Consider the following 27,143-nt stretch of genomic DNA (forward strand, 5'->3'; position numbering starts at 1 on the left):
GGTTCTGAGCTAATGGAAGTAGTAAGGCTAATGAAATGACCAGTGAATTAACAGGGAACAGGATTAATAGTAAACTACCACTGTACTGGGAATTTAGCTGCAGTCTTGTACTCAAATCTGAATGCTTGAAAATAATAACTTTAACAACAACAACAACAAAAAAAATTGATTTTTGTTGAAATCTTAACTTTCCTCCAAATTTAGAACTCACATTTGTACTGTTCAGTTTTGGATATTTCATCCATAACAGGATTTAATAGCCATTCTCAAATCTAACTGCTTAAGTTTTAAGATCTGCATTTGGGACCAGATTCAAGCTTATGATATTTTGTATCTGTTCCATATAAATATATACAACCATTTTTTGAGCATTGTATTTCATATGAAAAAAACTTAAACCACTTGCAAATTGTAAACCATTTTTCAGTTTCTGTATGTCATTGCCAAAGTTTCAGAAGCAGAGATGATGCAAAGTGCCTAGGAAACAGCAGCAGGAAACCACCCTTTGCCACTGTGCTCAGCTACAACTCTTGTCTTTTTATTTTCAGGAAACATTTTCTGCTCTTCTGCTTTTTCTGGTTATTCAGCCTGGACCTCTGTCCTGTTTACAGAGCTGAGGCAAGCCCTTGGAAATGATCTGCCCTGTGTTTGCAAGAATGGCAGTAACAACTACACATCAGTAACTTTTCTCACTGAATCCCTCTGGATGGTGTATTTTACCCTGGTCATAAGTGGTGACATTTTCCTTACCTCTTTGGGAAGATTAGTTTCAACAGGACATTAAAAAGATGGCTGAGGAAGAAAAGCTATCTCTAAAGAAAACAATTCAGTTTGGTATTAATGGATATATTCCATCAGTACAACTATGCATCAGAAATGAAAATGCCCCCAGAAGTTATTATGCTTGTTTAGACAACATGCAAATAAAACACATGTGACTGGTCAATCAGAAAAAAAAAGAGCTGCATCCCTAATGGAGAGCTGCTGTCAAATGAGAGCCTCCAGGAAAGCCATAGACTCAACCTTACCTTTAAATTAGCTCACTGAAACAGCCTGTTGCAATTTTGTAATACAAAGACCATGTTAGCTACCGGTAAAAGGATTTCTGCATTCCCAAGCTACAAGAAATATTTCCTTAAATTTTATATTTAATTTATCTTAGTTTTGGTCTAATCAGCAATTAAATTTGAAAGAGGATCCCTAAAGAGAACATGCCAGTTGAAAATATACATAATAACAAGGAGAAGAATGCTAAGCTCCAGGAGTAAGGTGTTAATTTGTATCTTAGGAACAATATTAACATACAGGTCAAATGTCAAATGAAATGGGTCGCAAAGAAACACGTTATTTACAGACTTTAAATTGTGATTCAATGGCCCAGCAAAACATGAAAATGAGACCAGTGCTCCTGAAAAGGAACAGTCTGGACTCAGCAGATTTTCTGAGGCACCCCCAGCACCGCAGGACCAAATCCCAGCAGGTGCGCTTCAAGGATGATGGTGTCAGCAGCAAGGCAGAGCTGGAGGCCGATCCTGCCCCACACACAGCACTCACTACTGGCAAAACTGAAATATTTAGGGATCACAATTTTTTGCTAACTCAGTCTCCAACTTTACCAAGGGCTCACAAGGGGCTTCGGAATATTGCCATACAAACTTCTCCCAGCCTCAGGAAACATTTCCCTGTTTTTAAAAGGAAAAAGCTGACAGTAAGCAAATCACTGACAGAAATGCCAGCAGAGCCTGCAAACTCTATCCAGGTAAATGGCAACCTTTGTGAACCAGACATTCTGTCCTCAGAGCTCTGCTACCTGAGGATAAGTCATCACTTGGAGGATGGATGCAGGAATAGTGAGGTGGGCTTGGGTCAGAGATCATCAAAAGCACAAAGCAATGGACCGCGGTACTCGGGGGATTTCTCAGAGTCAGACAAGACAACTGCGGCCACACAGGTGCCTGAATACATTCATGTGAGTTTCCCACAGGACAGAAACGTTCCCCTGGATGCACCAGACACAGCCACAGCTTCAAGTAATTCACTGCATTCTTCTACTGTCATCAACAGCCATGAAAGTCATGAAAACAGCACACTGTCATCTGATTCTGACAGAGCAGAGCCTTGCCTGAGCAACTCTGGGAACTGCAATGAATGTAACCCCCACTCTGCTGCTCCTGAAGAGCAGAAAATTGATTCTGAGCTGCCTGCAGCCAGCAGAGATGCCAGCAGTAAGGAAGCTACTCCACTGTCACCCCCATCAAACCACAGCTCATCTCCTTGTTTCCTCAGAGACTGTCACCAGGCAGGAGAGCACAAGCCAGGTTCCAGCTGTGTGACACTCCCAAGTGATGATCAGCCACCAGTGTCAGTGCCCAGCACCAATGCATCAAATCCATGTGACACTGAAATCCAGAACAATTCCACCCAGTCAGATGTTTCCCAGTGTAACAGCTGTGCAGAAGGATTTCACACAAAGTCTTATCTGCCAAGGAATGAAATAAACCCGCAAAGCAACAAAGAGATTAATGAAATCAATCAAATTCACTTGGCACATGGAGAACTCTCTGCCCTACAAGGCAGGCTGCAGTCTGTAGAGGAATCCTTGCAGTCCAACCAGGAGAAGATTAAAGTCCTTTTGAATGTAATCCAAGACCTGGAAAAATCCAGAGCCCTCAGTGAAGGGTATGGTTCATTTTTAATATTAGTAATTCATCAGAAGTGAAAAGTAGATGTTAGCATTCTTTTAACCTTTGCTACTGAAAAACACAGCTGTTCTGATATTTAAAGATGAGTTTGCAAAAATGTATCATACACCCTTTTTGTGATGTTTGGGCCTCAGCAGAGAAGAAAGTCCCTTTAGAGCTTGGCTTTAGCTGACACTGCCTTTACAAAATCCAGTGCAAGACCCAGCTTAACACCTCCCTTTTTTATTTAGATTTAGGGTGTTCAGAGCATGGCAGGGTCAGATACACAAGGAGTGCCAGACTGAGAGCTAAGGACAGAGCATGTGGAGGCTGTCAGCAAGAACTCACTTCAGACTCTCAGGTTTCACAGTGGCTCCCTTCTCATCCCCATACAATGTAAAAACCCTGTATTTATTGTCACTATGGTGACACAGACTGTGCCAAGGCTACAAGCACTATTCATGCATTATTATGTGTTATAAATAATAATAATACCATAAATGCAACTAAGATCTAAAGACAGGACAAAGTTAAAATAGAATTTTAAATATTTTTATGCTCAAAACAGGTTTCAGAATATCCTAATAAAGCTTCCCAAGCTACCAAAAGCATCTCTTTTAGTAATTGCATCTAGGACACACTTTAAAGTCCTGTTTTGTTGTAAAGTAGTATATCCTTCAAGCAACTTATCTTTGAAAAACTCAGAAACAAATCAAGGGAATAACGGTTCCATTTCATTTTTTAAAGAAAAAAGAACATGAAGAGATTATGCTACCATAAATTTAGTCTTCAGCACAGGCATCTCATGCATGTAGATAAATCACTTATGCATGCAAAACTGCACTCAATTCTAAAATTAGATCCTGTGTATCAGCTGTATTTACTGGTACAATAATGACCAAATCAGGTAATATTCCACATTTCCACAAACTGTGCAGACACCACAACAAGGAGGCTGCACTGAGGGTTTCGTGCAGGTGCAGCTGCAGAAAGAGCCCAGATCACAACATTGCAGTGCTTACACCACCCAGCACCAGGGTCTGCCCTTGGCCTATGTGGGCAGAACTCTCAGGATAGAACTAACAGAGGCCACAGCTTTATATACTCCAATTTTCTTACAATTTCTGAAGGAAAAAAAGAGAAAAAATAATGAAGAATTCTTTCTTTTCTCAAGTATTTTAGCTTGGAATTGAAGTTAACTTGTGTTTCTGTTGAATAACATTCCAACTCAAAATTCAAATAAGAATTTACACTCATTAAAAAAAATTCAAACAATTTAAATCAGTTTAGCATGTGATTTTACTCCATACATATTACCTTTTTTAATCTGGAAACATTAACTAGTAATGTCCATCTGGTTGTTATCATTAAAAATACTTTCCTTAGTTTCCCCTGTGACCACATAAATTCTATCTAACATTTTCCCCATGCAATTCAGCTCCTCCCTCAGTGTTACATACCCTCTCTCAGAGGCTTGTTCCATTTGATTTTCTAGCACCAAATTTGTAACAGCCCAAACACAAGAGACAAAATCCACATAGACAAACTAACAGCAAAAATGCAAAAACTATTTACAACACTCCAAACTGAAAATTCAGGTAAGAGGCAAGATTGGAGGTAGGGATCCAAATATGTCTCAAGCTCAGCAGTCATTTCTCTGTTGTAACCTTCATCCAGTCACCACCTGAGTGTGGTTCCACAGGAAGGGACAAAAAGGAACAGCCACTCCTTGTCCCCTGCATGCAGCTCTCTAGGGGAGAATCTAAATTTCAATTATGTTTGTGAATCTGCCCATAGCAAAGACTAATTTGCAGTGAAGCATGGTCACGTTATCCAGCAATATTTATAATCCATTTCTGTTCAGTTACCACATGGTTGAAAAAAAAATTGTCAAATATTTTGAAGTGTCTCTCTGAGATTCAGTGAGAAGCTTCAATACACCTTGGCAGATTTACCTCACAGTAACACTGAATATTCCAAGCACTTTTATTGACAGCACAACAAGATACATGAAGAACTCCAATTTTCCCCAAAATAATCAGAAAATTATTTTGCTACCAACTGATCTCCCCTAATTCAAATAAAACTTGTTAAATATAAGTGTTACACTTCGGATGTAATGAGCCACCAATCTCAACCTGTTTCTCTCACAGGTCTCTCCATCATAAAAATACTTCAGCTCTAGTTGGTGTTAAGCATGAAAACTCACTTTTTTTTTTCCTCAACACTACAAATTTGTAACTTATCAGCAGTAAAAATCTGACTTGGTTATAGTCAAATAAGGAAACATGAAAAGGGAAGACTGGAAAGCACAAGGACAGAGATCAGCTGATTCAGAAAATTGCATGGATTTTCAAATACTTGAAAATGTGTTTTTTAGAAGCAGTCCCATGTCTAAGTGTTTTCATAACAAGTATTCATACCAGAACCAACAACCAGAACTCTTAACAGCATGAGGTGGGAGAGGTCAGGACAAGGCTCACAGGGTTTGTGTGTGTTTAAAGAAATCTTCCAGCTTAGAATTTGGTACTAGAATTTTTAGTAGAACTAACAGAAGTGGTGAACAGAGTGGCTTTTGTTCATAAAGGCCTCAGAGCTCTGTTATTGTGCCTGTAACTCCACATCTCATGGACTGCTGTCTGTTCCAGGAGGAACTTCTACCACACTGGGCAGGACCTCAACAACTGCAGCACCTGCCAGAACACGGCGTGCATCATCTACAGGTACCCTGCTCCCCCCAGTCCTGTCCTGCCTGCACACCCCAGCTGCACAAAACACTGCTTTGCTCACACCTGTCAAATGTCACAACTGTTTTTAAAAAACAGTTTTTAAGAAAAAAAATAAAGTGGTTTGTATGAGGTGCTTGGTTTGTTCCCCAAATAGAAAACAATTCACAGTGGTGGTAGCTGAAAGGAAAGGGGAACTGGACTTGGGAGAATTCAAACAGAAATTTCCCTCTAAAGTTTCACAGTGTTATTACTGGCATGCTTTGAAGAGCTGTGATACCATTTCTGATGATGGAATTCCTTTATGTGGTACATTTTTAAAGCTAGGGTTTCTGTAGTAATTTTAGATCTTGGAAAAGATATATTCTCAGTTCTCTGAATGCCAGTGGGCTACAGCTACAGTTCATGCTAACCTGCAAAACAAACCCAAAATTCCCACATCTTCACCTCAGCTGTTTTTAATATCAGAAAGCACAATTTGAGTGTAGGCTACTTCAGATTTAAAGTGCAGTTTATCTAAACTCTTATGGCCAGAAAGATTTCAGGGCTGTGTTCTGGGAGCTGCACATGTTTCAAATGCTATGTCTGTACAAACACACTCTAAGGGCCTTCAGCTGTCCAGGCATCAAGCCCAAAGCCAGCAGGTACAAAGTCTTGCTTGGGCTGCACATGTACCTTGTCCACTCAGCAAGGGAATTTATAAAGACAATATCCAATCTCTGCAAGCTCAGTTACAAGGCAGAAACCCCACACCTTGGGTTACTTGATTCCATTTACAAAAATAAAGAGTTACAGAATTTCTCTTTGAGGCTGGAAGCTTTTCCTTCATTTCAAAGAACACGGCAGACTATTATCTTCAACAGTTTGTAATCACTATAACTTTAATTTTTTAATGGAAATAATTAATAGAAAATACTTACATGGAAGTGTTTTTCACACTGCACATTCTGCATGAACCAAATTTAGTAAAGAGCTTAACAAACTAGACACAGCACTGGAACCTATTGTTCAACATGCAGCTCAGTCCCACACTGATGTCCTAAACCTCTGGTAATGAAATTTCCAAGTAATTAACATGTCACAAATTAAACACCACAAGTCCTCTGAGACAAAGCTGGAGGTCTTAACAGCCCCTTGGATACCCTGGGAAGTTACATGACTTATCCAAGAGCACAGACTGTATCCATAAAAAAAAGAAAAAAAAGAAAAAACAGATTTCCTTCACTTGATCGTGGTCTCTGAACAAACAATCTCTGTGTATTTTATGGGCTAGACATGAACAGGTCACTCCCCAGAATTTATATACAGACCTCCCTTGAGCACAGGATGCCTTCTCTCTTTGCAATAACACCCTGTGTTTTTAGGTTTACATGGTTTCAGTGCAGGATAGATCTTGAACAACAAGCACCATCATTCAAAAGAAAGAACAGAGGAAGTAAGAAAAAGCTCAGGGGCCTTTTTGATTTACAGGTAGTTTGCAGCAGTAATGGTGCCTGGAGGCTCACACTGCAATGATTAATAGAACATGTGCAGAACACAGGTGATCTAAAAAGTTCCTACTTTTAAGAGACAAAGAGGAAATAGTAAAGAAACAATAGTTTTTGATTTACAGAGGTGTTCCACAGGATGTGGTTGTGAAAAAGCATTCTGAGTAACTAATATTTGAAGTTCTTTAGACAATATTCTGAAAGAAGCAATTGTTGTCAGTGTTTGCTCCAGACAAACATGTGCAGTTCCTGTGTTTTACGTGGCCTGAAATGTCCATGCAAGTATTTTCCCCTGAGACAGCATCACAGTTGTGATTAAAATCAAGATTTTTTTTCTCGCCCCCAGTTTTCCTGCTCCTAAGGAGCCTCACTCAGTGCTGCAAGCCCTGCACATGCAGAGTGCTGGGTTGCAGTCACTGAACCATCTTTATCACACAATCCCTCAGTCAAACAATGCATGAATCTCATAGAAATCCCCCTGTGGATTACACTGATCACTAAAGTCATAAAGAGCTTTTCAGCCTAACAGTGACTGTAAATTTGCCTTTATTAACTACCCAGCAGGGATTCCAGGCTTAGGATTTTCCATCCAGGTTGTGTAATAGAAATTTTTGTATTGTAATAAGCAAATGCAAGTAGCAACCCAAGCCAGTTATCATGGACAGTATTAAATGAAGACTGAATTGACCTCTTGCCTCTGGAGATGGTATCTCCAACATTAAATTAAAAACTCTGAAGAAGGCTGGAGAAAAGGCACAGGAGCAGATGCTATCCTTTCATGTTCTATAAACCCAACATTTCATTCTCCAGCACCCTTGGTCTGTGAATATTGAAAGGTATTAAGTTACAGTTTTCATAATAAGCTGATAAAATGCAAGAGGCACTGATTTTATATCACTTCTTTTTGCTTTTTTAATATTTATTATGCATTACTTCCTGTTCATTTTCTAAATGAAAATTATCCTCCTGCTTTCTTTTTACCCATTGAGTTATATTATTTCATGAAAAATCCCAAGACACATGAATTAAAGGAAACAATCTTCTAGTTAATTTCAACATACTATGTAGTGATGTTTATGAATTTTATATAAAAATACAATTCAAAGTTTTTGCTAACTTTACAGATTTCTTCTGATCTGTGCCAAAATCAGCTTCAGGGCCTTGAAGTGACATCCCAACTCCCTTAAATAAGGCTCTTTTCCTGTCATAGCAAATACAACCTTTCCACTCTCTCCTAAAGCCTTCACAGCAGACAAAGCTGATACAACTCACTCTCCTGCCCAGAAGAGGTGACTGAAATAAGGAAAATACACACAATACTGCTTAAACCCTGTCCACACTGACATTTTTGAACCTTAAATTTATTTCAATGCACTCATCTGCTCTTATCTAATTAACATCTTGGCTCTTGTTTGACATCAATAATAATTAGGGTTTTCAATTGAGGAAATGAGTTCTACTTTCCTCTTAACTAACACCACTAATCTCAAAGACTTACATACTGTTTCATTTCATATATTTCTATTCCTAGCCTGTGTCCTAGTGGGAGACATTCACATTTAGCAAAGTTAAGCATGTGAGAGTTTTTAATTATGAGCACATGACTGTTAGATTATGGGATCAAAATCTGACCTTTGAATGAAATGTATTGAAAGGTTATGGTGGTACATTTTCATTTTTGTCCTATTGCTTTGGGCACAATGTTGGAATTCTTAATTCACTTAAAGTAACATTTTTCACTCCAAGAAAAAAAAAAAAAAGAGGTGAACTTATTTTCAAAAGAGCAACCCTTTAACCCCTTGTGTTTACCCCAGGCTGTATCACTGAATAACACCAATTATTCTGATGAGGGAAGCAGCCTTTGACATGTTCTTTAAAGGGGGAATTTCTCACTCAGTAGCATAGGTCTCTAATTCTTTTTCCATAGTGTAGAATATGACTTCAGACAACAAGAAGGAAGATTTCATCAGATTTTGAAAACACTGGACAATGCAGAGCAAAATGCAACTTCAGCTTCTCCTCAGAAGCCACCACCTGATCCTCCAGCTCCCGAGAAAAAGGAGTTAAGGAGAAAGACAAAAAAGGTGAAAAGAAAATGCTTCTGGTGGATTTGACTTCCTCATGCATCCTTTTAATTTTCAAAAGACAATAAAACAGAAAGAGCTTGAGAGCACACACCTGAAAATGTGCTATTATGAAATCACAAAGGTTAAGAATGGTTAATTAGAGTATCTGAAAAATCAAAATAATTGAATTTAATTAAATTAGCTCGCTGAACAAAGGTGCATGAAGATACTATTTTCAAGAAAAGAAATGGATTCTTTGAAAAGGAAGTTCTCTTTTATTCCCAAGGATACTTTCATATGCTTTGTAAAGACCTTTTTTTCAACTTTCCAAAAATAACAAAGTTCAAATCTCTACTTTAAAAAGCAATGGTAGACAAAGCTAAGCATGTCACCCAGCCTTTATTTCCCATTTATAAGTAACATTGACTAAAAGGAAAAATCTTCATCAAGCTTTGAACAAACCACATTATCAAGAACAAATTCAGGGAAACCTAAATTGTTCAAACAAATCTCTCCTCAGAGGAGACAATTATAATTATTTCACATCCCCGATGAAATATTTTTGTTGCTGTCATCTAATATTAAACTACAAACAAAAGAATTTCAGGTTAAGTTTTAACTCTTTTTCTTTGTTTGTTATAAAAAGCCACCATTTAGAAGTCATTTAATGGACTTCTCTGAAAAGAACTGGGGAGTTGCAAAGCCAGAGAATGTCCCTGTAACTCTTGTCTTAAACCCCTGCTCAAGCGAGGTCCAGTTCAGTGAATTTGAGGTCTGAATATCTCCAAGGACAAGAATCCTCAGCTCCTTGGGGAAGGCTGTTCCAGGTTTTCCTAACACCTGATCTGAATTTCCTGCATTCTGATTGTTTTTACATCTTGTTTTGCCCAAGCACACCTGCAAGAAGAGCTACATGGATCATGAGACCTCTCTCCTACATCTTCACTTCTAAAAGACTGAACAAACCCAATTTTCAATTGCCTCTCGTGTCCCATGCTGCAGCCACAGCCATCCTGTGGTGTGAGTTGATGTCTTTCATCCGCCTGGAAGCCTAAAAGTGGACATGATCCCTCAGATGTCATCACCCAATTGCTGGAAAAAGAGGAATTACTATTTTGGCTACTGTCTTACAGAATCATTTGCCCACTCTATCCATTTAAGACCTGTATTGCTGTACCAGAAAATCCCGAGATTTTTTTTTGCCTTAAGATGTAAATTAATATATGATAAAAAATGGAACATAAAAAAAATATTTAGTGAACTGATCTGTATTGCACAAAAAATTATATATATATATATATGCTGAAAAGATTTTATCAAATGTCAGTGCAGCTACTTCTTTCCTCCAAAAACACTCAAGGTACCATTAGCACAGGGTGTGCCAATGGAACCCAATTTATGATTGGTGATCCCATTATTTTACTCATCAAAACATGGTCACCTTTCATATGGGGGCAGGGGGGAAAAGGTTTTCCAAAGCAAGTTGAGTGGAATGTACTGCAGACCTTTTCTTAGAAGTGGCCCTGGTTCAGGGTATTAATAGATTAATCCCTGCATCTTATTTTTCTAAGTAATCCTGTATTAATTGTGCAATGTTAGTTTTAAATGTCCGTACACTTTTTGTACACTTCTGTGTTCCTTGAATTCCTAAGGTTAATTACATATTTGAAAATACATTAAAAAGAATTTTGCACAGAAAAATTTTGTCTGGAGGAACTAATTTCTTTATAAAACAAATGTTTAAGAAGAAAATTTGCACTATGCCATGGCTTAATTTATCAAAATTCTAAAGGACTGATGCTTAAAAACCATTTCCATGTTAATTTCAGTTAGTACAGAAATGACAAAAACAAAACTGTTGTTACTTTAGAGGCTTTTCAGAAGGAAATTATTTTTTTACTAATGTCTTTAGATGCCTTTAGTGAGACAGAAAAGCTCTTCAATAATAGGTTGTGGCTATAAAAAAGGTAAGAATTAAATGACTCCACCAGAATACATCACTGTGTTACACTCAAGCTCTGCTTGTGTTGCTGTGCCAACAGCATTTCTTTGTTGCTTTAGTATTTATAATTGATACAGGGAAGGATTTATTAGTGTATAAATTATTCTTGTGCATTAAAATAATACTTTAAGACCAATATCCCCTGTGGTAAAATATAATAATAAGCAACACCAAGAGCTCTAACACAAGTAAAACCAGCAAGTTTTTTCTCTGTATTGAACCCATTTTTACTAATTTATGATACAAAAGCCATCCTTTTGCCTTTTTTTTTGTTGACAAGCACAAAAAGTGCTCATTTTAAGCTATCTGATTTTGGGTTTGCTTACATAATGCATATGATGCTTTCAATTTATTTTCAAAGGATCCAGAACATTTAATTTAAACAAACCACACCCTTTTGGTTCACCACATAGCGCCAATCAATTCCTGGGGTGAGGAGAACTATGCAAAACAGAAACACTCTTCTTAGTTTAACAAAGTCCAACCAAAGGTGGTTACAAGTAAGGCTCTAAGTCTTTCTTATGACCTCAAGAAACATCAATACTCATAAAAATCTGAAATATACACTGATCTATGTGCTAAATTTGAAATACACTGATATAAGTGCTGAATCTGAAATACACTGATCTAAGTGCTGAATCTGAAATACTCTGATATAAGTGCTGCATCTGAAATACTCTGATTTAAGTGCTTACGGGTTTCATATTTTAACATCTGAGCTTGATGGGATTCAGAACCATAACCAAACTTCAATCCTTAACTCCCAGTCACAATTAGCTTTTGTTTTCCAGATTCCTGAGTTGATGGTTTTTGGTTTCTCTCAGTCAGTAAAGTCTGGACCACGAGGTGTGGATGTGAAATTCTGTTTGTGAGCTGTGCCCCCAGGGCAGCAGGGAAGCTCAGGAGGTTTCCAGGCCAGCCAAGCCTCAGCCCTGCAGGAACACCCACTTCTCTCTCAGCCTTCCCAGAGTTTTCAAGCTCACCCCCCCAAGACATCTGTTTCCTGGACAGAAATATGCAATTTCAGTGTTTTCCTTCAGGAAGGCTGCAAGGAGTTTTTACCCCAGCCATTCCCACAGTGCTCGACACTCAAAAGGTTTTCTACATGAAACAGGAGAGAGAGAAAATTGGAAAAAAAGGTTTTTGTCTCACTAAAAGGTGGTGAGGAGATGTCAGTGGTGGATGCAGGAACAGGGTAATGCTGCTCAGATGCTGTTTTGTTCAGGTTTTCAAATGTGCATATGTTAGCAACATAAAATAATTAAAGCTTTGTAACACCTAACTGAAGAATCTTGGCTATATGAAAATATGATAGGAAAGCATTGGGGTTTTTTATTATTAAAATATTTTAAAATTTAATGATTTTAAAATATTTTAAATATTTTCAAAAATTGTTTAAAAACATTTAAAAATCTTTTTATTAACTAATTATTCATTCCTATAGGAAATGAAATAGTACCAGATACACACTACAAAATTTATAGTGTGAGGATTGGAAGAGCAGTATAAATTGGTAGACTGTTCAAAGATAAAAGTACTGGCTACAAAAAACTTCCCTAGTTTACAAAATTACAGCATAATTCCTAAAACTAGCTCACAGAGCAGGAAAGAAATGTTAGAAATACAAACACATTCCTAAATAAAAATAAAATACACAAACCCCCCATAAGTTGTCAAAAAAATTCCACCAAAAAACCCAAACCACCGCTACTTGATAGCACTTGATTACAAAAATATTGTGAGTTTCTGAGAAATATTTATTTGATATATGCTATACATAAAGCATTGCACAGAATGCAGTATATCCCAAAATTACTGTATTTGAAATTGTTGTTTTATGGAGTCAAACTAACCTTCTTTAAAAATTAAAAATGTATGAATAAAATACTGATTTGTCTCCTGCAACAGCAGTTCATGATGGTTCTGTGCACTATAATAATCCTGCCAGCATACACACACACCTTCCTAATGGCACTTGATCTCTAATGTATGTTTTGTATATTTCTTGGCCCTTTAAATGTGATGTTATCCTTTGCAATAAAATGAGATATTTTTATTAGGTTTCAGGAGTCAATTAATAATAAATAATGTTTAGATTACAAAGGAAGGGAACAGCTGTTCTTTGGGAGAAGAAAAATTAATGGAAAGCTAACAGGCATGTCATGGAATCATTCTGCAACATTTCCAGGTAGAGCAAGGATATCAGTTTGAATACCAAACAAAAAAGCTGTAGCTTTTAGCTAGACCATGAGTATATTTGAACATATCAAATTCTCCAACCATGGCAGCTCTGCAAATAGTTTCTGTGGTCCTTGTCTGCTCTAGAGTAGCTCTGCTTAACTAAATTCACAGATTTCTTTTGGGCAAAGTTTTATTTGTACAATATTATATATAAATATTGTCTAAAACCATCTCTGCATAGCTTAGCTACACTGACTTCATAACGTTAAACTGATATTGTGAGCAAAATCAAGTTTGGAAGTACAAAAGGAAACCGTTAAGGTGCATATGGTGGATTTATGATATTTCTATTTACCTAACCAGGCCAAGACTGAAAACAAATATTTCTGTGTTCTACATGGTTTATAAATTTGACTTCTACAATTCCTGTAGGAGGACTTCACTGCATGACAATGACCTTTATCTACAAGCCTAAATCTCATGAAATACTATTCAAGGTAAAGCTTGAATAGCCAGTTTCAGACAATAAGCTCTTCATGAAAGTGTAGATGCACTTCTATGACTACAAACAGTCAAGGTTTTCTGGGGTTTTAAGAGTGAAAACAACCAAGCAGCTGTTAAAGCCTTCAGCTGCTAAAGCACCACACTGAAGGCAAGAATGGCATTTAACTAAGTCTTCCCTGCAGTAGCTGCAGAGAGCCAAATTACCTTTCCACCGCCACCTCCTTCTCCTGGGGAGATTATTTCGTTCTGAGCCTGACTCTTCTCAGTAATTACACTAACACAGCTCCCAGCAGGCACTTACCAGCTAAGCCCAAGGCAGAACCTCCCTTTCCCTTTCCCTTTCCCTTCAACTGGTATCGCAGCACAAAAAGATCCAGGCAACTGTAAACCCACATCTCTGCCAACAAGCTAGAGGATTGTGAAAAAACCACCTGAATATGAAAATTAACCTGCTTATCCCTGTCAGAAATCAAAAAACCTCTCAGGTAAACCAAATCCAGTTATCTGTCAGGTGCAAGGCATTTAAACTTGTAAGGAATTAGAGGTACTGTAAATTGTAACCATTGTTTCTTATCAGTGTAAATCAGTGTTTGCGTTACTTTCCACAGCATTTTCAAGTTACAGTAAATGACACTGCAGAAATTAATAAAAACACCTGCAACGTTCACAAACACAGTAACAGATTTAAAACCTAAAGAATAACCTCCTGTCCTCCCAGAAGTGATAGATTTGTCCCCATTTGAAATGTCACTTGTACCTGTATAACCTCAGCTACACAGTCCAGCTGCAGAAACTCCACATGTCCCCCCTGTCCTTGCCGACTTCCCCACAATTTCAGCAAGTTGAGCTCATCTAAGCATTCTCCAGGACATAATTCTTGACTAGTGATTAATTTTGAAAAGATCAAGCATTCAGGCTTTCATAGCAAGATTGACCCTCTCAAAAGTGTTAAAGCAAACCTGAAAATTAACTTGGTGACTAAAGTAGCACGCAGAGCATAGTAAAAGCTTCTTTTGCCAGTTCTTTCTGAATACCAAAGACTTTTGTTCGTTAAAAACAATTTATTTGCATGTGAAAGGCTATTTTGTTAAGTGTTGCTTCAGCTATAGAAAATGTAGCAATTTATTGGAATACCCCTTTGAAAAACCTCTAAAATGCCCAATACACGCATATGCAGAGGTGCTCATGAGTATAATTAGAAGAAAGGGAATGACATTTCAAAATTCACACTGAATTTTTTCTTTTCAGGTTAAAACAGCTGAAGAAATTACAGTAAATGGAAGGGGGAAAAAAGAAACAGATTTTCCAAGCCATTTCAATTTACTGTAACCAGCTTATTTCCTACTGGTTTCCTAATGGATCTTTTATGCAGGATTAAAACAGCTTCATTTTGCTTTTTCATGTGCTGTTTATGGTATCCAGAAGTACTCCTTAACAGACTGGTTAGGTCATGCACAACACTCATATCATGCCTTCCTTGTACAAAAAACATTTTCCAACACTCTAGAGAGCTGTAAGGGTCACTGGTCTCAGTTTCAAACCATTTCCTGTTGTGCCCATGGATGTGCCCAAGGGTTCCACATGAACAGCAGCAGCCTGGAGTTCAGATAAACAGCTACAGAGTTCACATAAACAGCTACAGAGATGGCTCAAACCTGCTGATGTACCACCAGGGAGTTCCAAGCACCCATTGGCAAATATTTCCTCTGAGGAACTCAATTAGTCTCCTCAATTATTAGGAGCCTAATCATTAGGAGGCACACATGCTCTGGCTGGCAATGATCTAAAACTGTTATTTTCCCATAGAAGCAAACAGAGAAACACAGGACATTTTAAAAGGCATAAAATGTATCTCTTGTGGCCAAAAATCATCAAGTAAATGATGCTATGTTTTTGTAGAATAAAATAAATCTCCAAAGACAAATCATTAAAAAGCATCTTGTTATAAGTGAACAGTCTGAAGGGCAAGCTCCACATTCCCAATGAATTCTTTGCATTGTCGCAAATAGTCTAAATCCAGAGCAGCACTCAGAAGATGTGTACTTAAATCTGAATAAACTGCAGAATCTGTTCTCAAATATAACTCTAAAATCATAGAATGTTCACAAAAAAAATCCTCAGGTGAGTGCCATCACATGCCCAAATACTTTTTTTCAGTTTTTCTTATACCATTTCACTTTAGATTTGTAGAAATACTCTTTTCAATGTCTTAAACCATGTCCTTTATGCAGGAAAGGTAAAACTTTCTGCTTTTTTGCAATTATCAACTACCTTTCTATTTATCATTTGTTCTCTTAAAGAATGCTCAAATCTTTCAACTACACTTCAAAACACTGTGACTACAGTGTCACAGCTGAATGAAAACAAAAAGTAAAGCTTGAGACTTTTTAAATTAAAAAAATAATACATAAGGAATAATATATTCACAAATATATTCACAATGTGCTATATTTTTCAATAATTCACAAATGCTATATTTGCATTTTTTTCCAGGATAACTATAAAATGAGTTTCAAAGCATTGAAAATGCATTCAAATATTACTCACACTTAATGGATCTCGTCCCATGGTAATAACAGTTCTATTCACTGTGCGTAGTAGCTGCACCATTATTTCTTGAATGTGGTGATAAGTTGAAGCCTGCAAATGAAAAAATCAGAGTTTTGATATTAAAATCGTATCTCTTTGAAAAGTAAGAAGAAACCAATTATTTCCATTTTGACAGTTCAAGTTGTACAATGTAACAGTCCTATTGAAAGAGTAACACTAATTCTTCTTGCTCACACTGCTCCTTAATTCCAGCAATTTCAATGGAATATTTGTGTCCAATTTCAGCCCAATCTAATTCACAGCTGTCTTTTGTTTCACTTCCCATCTCTCAGAGGACTCCTGTTGTCCCCATAACCGAGCAGTCTGTAGCTTAACCCTGGAACAGTTAAAGCAAATTCTCTCACAGCTCCCCATGTCTGTCGGTGCTCTCAGGGCAGGCTGGAGCTCAGGAACGTCACAAATAAATAGCTGGCAGTCACACATACAGAGTCATTAAAGGAGAAAGTTGTCTTCATTTACCTGAGTTGCTCTGGGAGGGCACAAACTGGACACAGTTGGCCCCAGTTCTGCTCTTGTAGGCTGAAGGAGGTTTGATTATTCATTCTAAAACTCTGAGCAAATGGGAATGACATTCTGTTCACCAGTTTCATTGGCTTTACTCTGATCACTAGACAACTTGGGAAGCCAGCATGCAACAAGAAAGAAAAGCCTAAGCAAATTTCTAGAAAAGGATATTTACCTTACACCCAGACCCTTATTTAATGTCAGAAATAGCATGGAAAGAGCACCACAATCACAGAAGCCATGGTGAGCTCTTGATCACATTTTAGGCAGCTGAGCCCCAGTACTATCCCAGGAGAAACTGCTTCAGGTCCTGTTTTCCATCTGAGTCAGCCAACATCTCCTTTATCTTTCTCCTATTCTGATTGCTCTGGATCAGCCACACACCTTGAAACAGGGACTTTCCTCACACCTGGCAATTCATCCTGTTACCATTGAGTGCTCCTGTATCCTTTGACTGTTGCAGCACATGTCACAGTTGAGATGGCCACAATAAAGAGTATGGTGAGAGTGTCCCCATACAATTTCAGAAAGCTTTAATCCACACAGAGTAACATCAGGCCACCTCAGAAGGCTTCAAGCATTTGCCCTTCTTGTTCTTTAGCCCAACCTTTTATCCCCTCCTGTTGATGCCCTGCCCCTGTGTGCCCTCTGCTCCCTTTGGTGGTTGCTCAGTGCCCCTGGGCACTCCAGGGCTCATTGCTGTCAGTGCTGCTCACAGCTGTGCCCATGGGGACGGGCTGGGCCTGCCCCACTCCAATCACCACAAACTCTGTGCCTACATTTGACTATGACAATCACACAAGTGATCTCCTCGCCTGTCACAGCATTTCAGAAGTTGTTATATTCTATAAATGAACAACATAGTCACAGAATAATTTGTATTTGGTGTTTCCTTCTTTAAAATTTCACTTTCTCTGGTACAGTCCAATGTTTATAACACAACTATGCTTGAGAGTGCCTGCAGTGAAGACACATTTGCTGTTCTTATAACACTGTGTACCACTATAATTTGAAAAAATATTATCAACAGCCAAGACTGATAATGATATGTAGGAGCACTTAGCAGAGGGATATAATTTGTTCATTAGTTTCCCGTTTTTTTAAATTCAAAGATTAGGGCTCATATAATGCAAGTTCACTTTCGCATTTCAGTATGTGCTATACCATAATTAGTAACAGTTCAGAACATAGCATAATGAGCTTTAACATTTAGCCCTGACTCCATCATTAAAGATGAGCTCTATTCTTAATTCACAAGTAGCACATAACAAACCCTTCCTGGAAAGACTATTACATATGCTCAAGCACACAAAGGTTATTTTCTGTTAGACCTTTGAATTTTCAGAGAAACATTAGCAAATGAAATAAAACAAAATAAAATGGTTTCTCTATGGAACTGGGACTTCCTTTCTTCTTGACAATCTAAGAAACAGCTAGGCATTCAATACTGACATAGAGAAATTAACAAAAATTGTTTTCACACATTTGTCAATACACAAAATTTTGTCTTTTATCTTACAGCTTCTAGCCTCAGAAGACAGTCTAACAACGAACTACATTAGTTTGCTTTTTCAGATCATACTTCTCTTTGCAAGGATGACATGGGAAAACCCACCATCATTTGGCTTCAGTCCACTGATTAAGCATAAGATTTTTTTAGGAGCTAAATTAACGACTTGTATCATATATTAATGTTCTGGTCACAAATCTAAACCATGGCACTGTGTGGGCAGCCACAGAGGAAATGAGCTCTGCACCAGCCAGATCCTGTGTGCTCACTCTCTGGTGCACCCAGTTCTGTAACTTGTATTCCTTCTTTGACACACTCACAAATAAAGGCACATATAAAAGGATAACAATTTCTTTTTTAAACCATAATTCATAATTCTGCATTGTTCTGGCTGAAAAGTCTCCGCAGAAGACCTTAAGGTAATTGGCCCTGAAAGAACATGCAGAATTCCTGACAACATTCCTTTGAAATTCTCTTTTGCTAAAGCCCTAAGATCTGCCATAAGTTAGGGAAATGCTTAAACATTTCTTTACAATTACTGAAAATGCTTCCAGGCTTGTTTGCTAAACAGCTTAAAATGCAACTGCTACCAATTACTGACAATGCACAGAACAGGAAAAGATTCTTCATCTCTCTTGCACTTATAGCCAACCAAGATTTCACTGTAGATTCCAAGAGAAGGCATTTACCATTACATTTAATTTTGTAAGCACTATAAATAAAAAATTGTTCTGATTCAGGAAATATTAAAAAACAACATATATATCAGATTAGAGACAAAGTCGCCTCATGGAGGACTGCCAGACTGCATGAAACAAAGTGTTGTAAAGAGGCAAAAGGAAGTGTTTTCAATTAAAACAGAAACAAAAAAATCACTGATTTCACCATGACCTTCATCAAAGACTTACTTGAAGTTCTGATATTGAACTGCATTGAACTGCTTGAAGCACAATCTCAAGCTACAAGGCTAATTTAAGGCATGATTAAGTCAAAACAATGCCATTTATGTCCAAAAGTTTCTTGCTGGAGAGGAATCTTAAAATCAAACCCAGGCATTTCACTGAGATACCCAACAGTGACTGTCTAGTCATAAAACCAAATACAAAAACAAGACAAACCAGAGATTTTAACAACATGCTGGCTACCTGCAGAACCCAGCAGTGAGGCAGCAGCTGAAGAAAACAGCATTTGAGCACAAGGATCTGATGATTCCCATGTTCCCACTTGCTAAACAATGTGAAGCACAACAGTAGAACAGAGCTGGTAATATCAAAATATCCTTTCCTTTGACAAAGAAAACACATTCTTCAAAAATTCAGTAACTACTTCAAAGATCACCTCACAGTATAAATTTTCACCACATGAAACAGAGCAATTACTGCTGTTTTTTCTTCCCTGTCCTTTGTGTGCCTTCTATTTCTGGTGACTTCCACAGAATAAATGCAATGGAAAATGATCAAAGTTAAGTTTCCAAAAAGTTTTGAATAGTAGTCTGAAACAAGGTTTCTCTACTGAGATAGAAAAAACAGAAGAAATAAGGACAAGACATTGGTGTTATTAATATTGTAACATGATTCTGCTACTAAAGGCTGGAGCTTTCTCCTCCTGCAGGTCAAATTTTCTTAGGAGGGGGCTAAGAAAGGGTAGGGAATGAATTGTTGAATAGAAAACCACCTTCATCTTAGGGTTCAAGTGTAGCCAGCTGAAATAATTAGGTTAATTCCCAAACCAATGTCTGTATCTAGATTATCTAGATCACAGTCAATAAAGGCATCCTGAAGGACACTGCCAAACAATAACTTGGCCATATGTGAACTCTTTCATTTGCCTACAGGTTACAAAGTATTTACTGCTGCAAGGCAAACACAGCCTTGAAACAAGAGTTCTCACTTTAGCTGGAAAATAAACATGTGTGTTACACTCCAGAGAAATCTGTAGTGACTCTTTAAGAGAAATGACAGTGTGATCCTTGGATGCTGCTGGGTTCCCTTCCTTTACTCCTTTTTCCTCCTTCAGCTAAGTCATCTTAATAGAAGATTTTCAGTACTGAAGCAGGATCACTGCTTGGTTAAAAAAATGAGATAATAATCCGTGCATTCCTCTGTCAAGGAAGGAAAAAGCTACACACTTGCAGTTGTGGTTACAGAGCCCAGTGTTACAGTTAATGACACACGATTAATATATTCTAAAATCCATATTTTCTCCAACCAGCAGTTGTATTGCCAGAGGCAGGCCAGGGTATGGACTTTCTGCAACAGAAGCATCTGGTTCTTTTGTTGATATCCCAACTATTCTACAATATTTCTATGAAATATGATGCCTGTGGAGGGCTCAGCATGTTCTGATACCACTGCTGGACTTAAACTTACCCCCGGGGGCTTTTTTTTCTAATATCAGAAATGCATCAGTATTCGCTGCAAGCACAATCTGTGGGTAATGGTGACCCAAACATCTCACAGAGAATCTCCAGTCTACTTTCCTTGAAAGAAACTATTGCAGAAATGCCACTTCTGTTGAACAAATTTCAGTATATATTTTTTAATGTATGTGTTTTAAATTCTCAGCAATTCTGCTGTTCTGCATAATGCTCTCACTCTCACAAAGATGAGCTACAAACCCATATTTTCAGTAGGCTTTAATGAGTCTTACATGTCAGCAACTGCTGCTATGGACAGCAACTGTTAGATTCAAAAATAAACTTCAGTTAAATGGTACACACAGAGAAAGTATTACTCCATCTTGCTTTACAACTGTGTTTTACCTTTTAAAGGGTAACAAAACTGGTTACTTCGCATTATAAGCCTTATGAGATGATAGCTTCAGTTTTTGCCCTATCATGCCCTCACCATTTATCTTAAGAATTACATTTCAAATTTATATTTTCCAATATTTCTTTTGCATCCCCTTGGATGAATCCCTCCTGAACTGCTTAAGTCTAAACCAATGAGGCAAATAGCTCATAATACACATGGAAAGATTGCCCTGTGCAAACTGAAAAGCCTCAGCAGTATCAAAGATTTTTATGAAATTAAGATATATGCTGTAATGATTTCATTTACTAGGAAATGATCCAGGGAGCCACAGTGAAAAACTCCCAAAATGACAGCTTGCCTTAATCCAAAGTCTGCAAAATTTGAACATATGTATCAGAAAACTATAGTTGAGGAAAAATCAGCACATATTCACAGGTTAATGAAATTACAGCTTTCTTAAAGCAATTAATTATGATGTTTTCTCAGAATAAATCCCTCAAATTATTGAAAAGTTTCACTGAATAACCTACTGCTCATTAAAAAGAAAGGGAGTTAAAAGTCAATTCAACATTTTCTCAAATGAGGAAAAAAAAGAACCACCCAGATGAAAATTTCAGTGTTCAAAAATGTCAGAAATCTGATAAAGAAACTACAATTTCCAAGTGAAATATAGTAATCTGTTTTACCCAAACATTGCTGAAAGCAGAAACCACACCCTACAACATTTGAACACTGAAAAGCATTGTTGCGGAAACTACAGGGGTTTTTACAAGAGGAGCACGATGAAATTTGAAATTTATTCTGTATAATTAAAATAATTACAGAATAATTGAAAAGTTGTGGTTGGAAGGGACCTTACAAGGTCATGTAACCCCCTGCAGTGAGCAGAGACATCTTCAGCTGAATGAGGTTACTCAGAAGTCAGCATTCATCTTCAACACCTCAACTGCCCTTTGGGTTGAGTTTATGAAAAATAGGAGAAAAGTTCAATTTGCCACTGACTTGTACTAAATATTTGAAAGAGATTAATCATCATCAATAATTTACTTCCTAATCAGCTCAGGCTTTCTACAGACTTGGGCTCTACATCATCATCAATACTTACAGGGTCTTGACAGCTCAGAACCTCCAGGATGCTATTAAGTAATTCAACACAGTACTTCCTCTCCTGCACCTGGAGCTGCTGGTCCTCCTTCTGTTCCAGTAATTCCCTCAGCTCTTTTGTAATCACAGGAAGCAGAATGTCCCTGCATTCTGAAAGAAAGCAAATTGTCTTAGCTACAAATATAAATGAAATACTAATGCAAAGAAACCGTCCCTCAAACAGTGAAACAAAATATGCTTTAACAGCCACAGTCCCAATGTGGAATTGCTGATTTTCCAATCATGCCTTGGGAATATTCCAAACTTGTGTGGTATTTTCATAAGTCTACAGTATTTTCATATATCAAAACCAAAAGTTCCTGATCAAAATAATTTTCTTCAGTTAAATTCTGAGCACTGTTCAGCTTATATCAAACATTTGGGGACAAATTACTCACTTAAATACAAAGCATCCTGAAATAAATTGTTTTAGTAATGGTGTATTTTAATGTAAGAAAATTACTGTATTTATTATCTTATTTCTGAAAGTAAGAGTCAAACAGCAGAACAGAACTATGTGCATAATTTTTGAAACATTTCTTCTGAAGGTACATAAAAGAATGCAGACAAAGAAAAGACTCTAATGAAAGGCCTATTGAACCTGAGATAGTGAGAGCTGTGCATACATTCATCTTTATTTAAATTTAAGGAAGCTGACACGAATATGAAGTTACATTCCAGTCTCACATGTACATTGAGTTTTTAAAAGAGAGGTGTCTATAGGAAATGTCAGGAGTACAAAATACACACAGTTGAAATGACTTTAATGAGAACAATATCTATCCGGGAATAAAAAAACATAAACCTTTTTTAAAGAATGATTTAGAGCACCTGGACACACAGTGCACTCCCTGATGAACAAGGACAGGGTGAGATATGGTGAAACTTTATAATATGTGATTTAAAACAAGCCAGGGGGTCATAATCCCCCCAGAATAAGGGCATCAGTACAGGAAGACAGAAGGGTGAGAGAAGGAAGAAAAGAAAGAGACAAAAAGAGAAGAGAGAAAGAAAAAGGGAAAGAAAGAGGGAAGGAGGGAAGGAGGGAAAGGAATGGAAAGGAATGGAAAGTAGATGATAACTGAATTTTGCAGATGAGGCAACAGAAGCAGTCTCTGCAGATTATTCTTATTTGAAGTAACAGCTCCAAGCTACATGAAGCCAAGAGCTTTTAATCATGACTGAAGAGCAGCATAATTTCTTGTCTCAGAAAGTATCTCTACTATTGGTAACTATTTCTACAACATTTGTTGCAAGCTGCAAGACAAATCTAACCCAATAACTAAATTACAAACTCACCAGTGAGACAGCAGTTAAAGAACGCATATCAACACAGGACCTGCTTGAACAGCAGCATAAAAATGAATTTCACAGAGCCTACAGCTCCTTTATGTGCCCAATTCTGCACAGACATGCTGCCTGCACTTCCTGCAGGCCACAGACTCTCCTCTGCAGCAGAAACCAATGGGCTGCTCTCACAGACCACAGAGTGGAGCCCAGCAGCAGGGGATTCCAGCCCTCCTAAAGCACTTCTGGGTGGGTTTGTGTTCATGGGCACAGAGAACCACCAGAAGTCAGGAATGGCAGCTTTGTGGTCACCAACTGCAGACAGCAAATGTTATCAGTTTTCTGAAATTGAAATGTAATTCAATACCTAACAAACACTCTTGATTTGCTCATATGAACCACTTCTAACTAATTGTGACTGCAACAAATGCACTGCTATTAGCTGAAGCCAAAACTAAACCAAAGAAACATTATTAGCAACAAAAAGTTACATGCAATACCTAAAAACTTGCTGAAATGTGATAGGACCTTTTAAATCACGGGTTTATACATTCAGTCAACAAATAAGTGCTAGTTATATAAGAGTTTATTAGCTCATTACTCTTGAAAAAACTAGTAATCAAACTTAAGTTCTGTTTTCACTGTTATCTGTGGAAACTGTCCTTCGACAGGCTAAGGTTATCCTGGGGGGAAACAGTTCCCTGTATGATCAGTTCAGAATTTATTCATTCAGATTTTGACCACTCCAAAAATATTTAAGGTGTATTTTGGATATAGCACTTAATGCTAACCAAGTTCCATTTAATGGTGCTTAGCAGAAGGACCATAAGTGTAAGAGTCCTCCTGAAAGATGGCACAGGTTTAACAGATTTTAAAGGGAATCAGATCAAGTGAAAAAATGGAATCACAAGCCAAGAAAGCAGCTCAGGCTGGATGTAAGGAAAAGCCTCTCCCTCCCATGGACAGCCAAGCAGCAGAACTAACAGGTTGCACAGTCTGTCCTGAAACAACCTGCTCTGACCTCAGAGCTGACCTCATGCTGAGCTGGAGGTTGGACTGGACACATTCCCAGATTCTTTCCAAGTATTCTTCAACTATTCTAGGATCCTTGATTGCCAAAACTGCTAATCAGAGGCAGTGTGACAGGAGCTTGGTGCACTGCAAATGACCAGCTTATAAAGAAACTACATATAGGAAGAAACTATATATAAAGATATATATATGTATGTAAACTACATATAAACTACAGATAAAGAATATATAAACTATATATAAACTACATATAAAGAAGCTACAATGAAAACTCAGCAACTGAACAGAGAAGACAAGGATAGCAAGTGCCACAACACAGAAGAAATTTACAGCAGACCCTGAATCTCTGCAAAATGGACAGAGACTGTCAGAAATTTAGGAACAAAGCTACATATACGCCTGTATACATAAATAATGACATTTTTGGTGCTTGTCATATTTTTATTTGTGGACTCAAACATCAAGGTGTCCTATATCAGAGGAGAGGATATCAAACTCATTACTCTCAAGACAGGTGAAACCCATTTCTTGTCATTTTAATCCCTAGAACATGCACAGCATCTGTAGTGAGACATAAAAACTGTTTCACATATAATTATTTATAGAAATACACATAGAGTAAAATTTCTCTTTTCTGCTCTGCTCCATCCCTGTGTTCCTTTGCAGATTCTCTGACTGTGTGCAGGACATGCTGAAGGAATGATTCAGCAGCAGCTAAACACCACATTTCTCTATAGCACTGTGGATCCCATACACCAAGCAAACTCTTGGCAGTAAAACTCACCTGCATCCCTCTCCCTACCTGAACTCTGCAGTTACAGCAGAATTTTACCAATGGCAACACTTTGTGCCACAAGTTCTCTGCTCTCAATCTGCTCTGTATAAATTACACTTTGAATAAGGATGCATAACTTTAACAATCTGCAACAGACACGGTAATTAGTTACAACTAATTCAACATGAAGATGAACATATTTAGGCAAACACATTCAACCTTTACTAATCTGTAATGACATGTAGAAATACAGATTCCAAATCAGCAGCATGTGAGAAATTTAGCTGGCAACTCTTTCCCATGACTTCCATTCTTAAAAATAATGCTTGAAAACACTTGCACTTCAAAAGGCATCAGTAGGGGGTACTGTGCTAACAGGCTGCTCAAACCAGCAAAGTTCAAAGTCACATCACATTATGTGACATCTCAGCCACTTTTCACCTCTCACAAAAGAGACGGAAGGTTCTTTGCATATTCCAGTCTCACATCTGCCAGGATAAACATACTTATTGCCCTCACTCCTTCAAAATAATATCCAGCTCAATTTTAAGCTATTAGATGTCCCTTTGAACTGTCTGACAGTTAGCAAATACAAAAATTCCTTTGGGGTAGCTTTCAAAGTTTCCAGGAGCAACCGGATAATAAAACCTATACCTAATGAGCTTTATTTCAAAAGCAAAGTAAGAGACTAAATTGAGAAAATCATTGGAAAGAGGAATCCTCTCTTCTAGATAAAGTACATTTTTAATTTGTCCTCATATAGAAAATAAATGCCTAGGATTCAAGGTAAGTGTTAATCACCAAATTACACCTGACTTCACATGCCAGGGATGCACATTTGATCAATAATCAGGAAACATAAATGAGATCACAACTAACAACTTGCACCAAACACCTTCAAGAGGAGTGGAGGCATACCAGCCTTCAGAGGTCACTTAAAGCTTCCTCCCAGGAAGCAAAATGTCTGCTGCTGTCTATAATTCATTTAAAGCCCACAGACACATATTTTAGTGAAAGAATCAAGTCTTTGACATATTTTTTCTCCCATATAGAGCCATTCCATAGTCTTTAAACATGAAGAAGGCAGGGCTTCTTGCATAGACCAAATTTTCTTATTGTACTGAGGGAACAGCTGAGGCAGAAGGTACAATTGGTTTCCTCCAGTTTTTAGAGCTAATTACTCTGCAAGCTTTGGTAATCCCTGTTGTACTTGGTAATATAAATTAAGATTGGATCCATATTTGATACATACAGAATCTCCTAAAACATATGCAGCTGATCAATTATTTACAGGGTATTTTCAGATGTGAACAATGTTGAAGTGTCAAGCTACATGGAAATTCAGAGGTTATTTAACTTTTAGCTATATTGTTTCCTTTAAAAAAGGTCAAACTTTCCATTAATACTAATATGAAAAGAATCAATAGATTTTAGTAAGAAAATTTGGTTTTTTGTGTAAATTAGTTTGGTTAATATTAATGCTTTATGTCTATATTTTTTGACTGGCTGCAAGCTAAACTCAGCTTGTTGATTATACAGGAGAATTACTTAATTTTGTAATGCACTTTTAGGACATTATTCATAAATAGAAGAAAAGGAAAAACTAATTAGATTTTAGAAGACCCCTACCAGTTAAAGTCATCCTATATGAGGATGAACTTCCAAAATATTCTGAAAAACACATAGAATCAAAATCCATTTCCAAAAATGGGAAAAAACCAGTATTTGTAGCAAGGTAGGCCTGATCTCAGCCTGAGCCTGCAGATGGACTAAAGTAAATATAAACATGTAGTTGCTCCCTTGTAACTTTGAAAAACCAGCTAAAACTATTTCACTAGGACATGACATAAAATATGAAGTTCTTGTACTATCTTGGGACAAG

At 37.5% G+C, this 27,143-nt stretch overlaps 2 protein-coding genes across 2 annotated transcripts in view; one reads left to right on the plus strand and one right to left on the minus strand.

The window, feature by feature from the left end:
- The window catches only part of INSYN2B (inhibitory synaptic factor family member 2B), a 30,005-nt gene extending 19,439 nt beyond the window's left edge, over positions 1-10,566 (plus strand). The window contains exons 2-4 of the mRNA XM_059483514.1: positions 549-2,679; positions 5,330-5,404; positions 8,822-10,566. Of these exons, the coding sequence (XP_059339497.1) occupies positions 1,313-2,679; positions 5,330-5,404; positions 8,822-9,008 (1,629 nt within the window). The 5' untranslated portion in view covers positions 549-1,312 and the 3' untranslated portion in view covers positions 9,009-10,566. The remainder of the gene's footprint in view (positions 1-548; positions 2,680-5,329; positions 5,405-8,821) is intronic.
- The window catches only part of DOCK2 (dedicator of cytokinesis 2), a 160,284-nt gene that overhangs the window by 82,076 nt on the left and 51,065 nt on the right, over positions 1-27,143 (minus strand). Inside the window, exons 26-27 of the mRNA XM_059483513.1 lie at positions 22,130-22,278; positions 16,195-16,287 (exon numbers count right to left, since the gene is read on the minus strand). Coding sequence (XP_059339496.1) covers positions 16,195-16,287; positions 22,130-22,278 — 242 coding nt within the window. The remainder of the gene's footprint in view (positions 1-16,194; positions 16,288-22,129; positions 22,279-27,143) is intronic.

Source organism: Ammospiza nelsoni, chromosome 16 (assembly GCF_027579445.1).
Source record: "Ammospiza nelsoni isolate bAmmNel1 chromosome 16, bAmmNel1.pri, whole genome shotgun sequence".
Lineage (NCBI taxonomy): Eukaryota > Metazoa > Chordata > Aves > Passeriformes > Passerellidae > Ammospiza > Ammospiza nelsoni.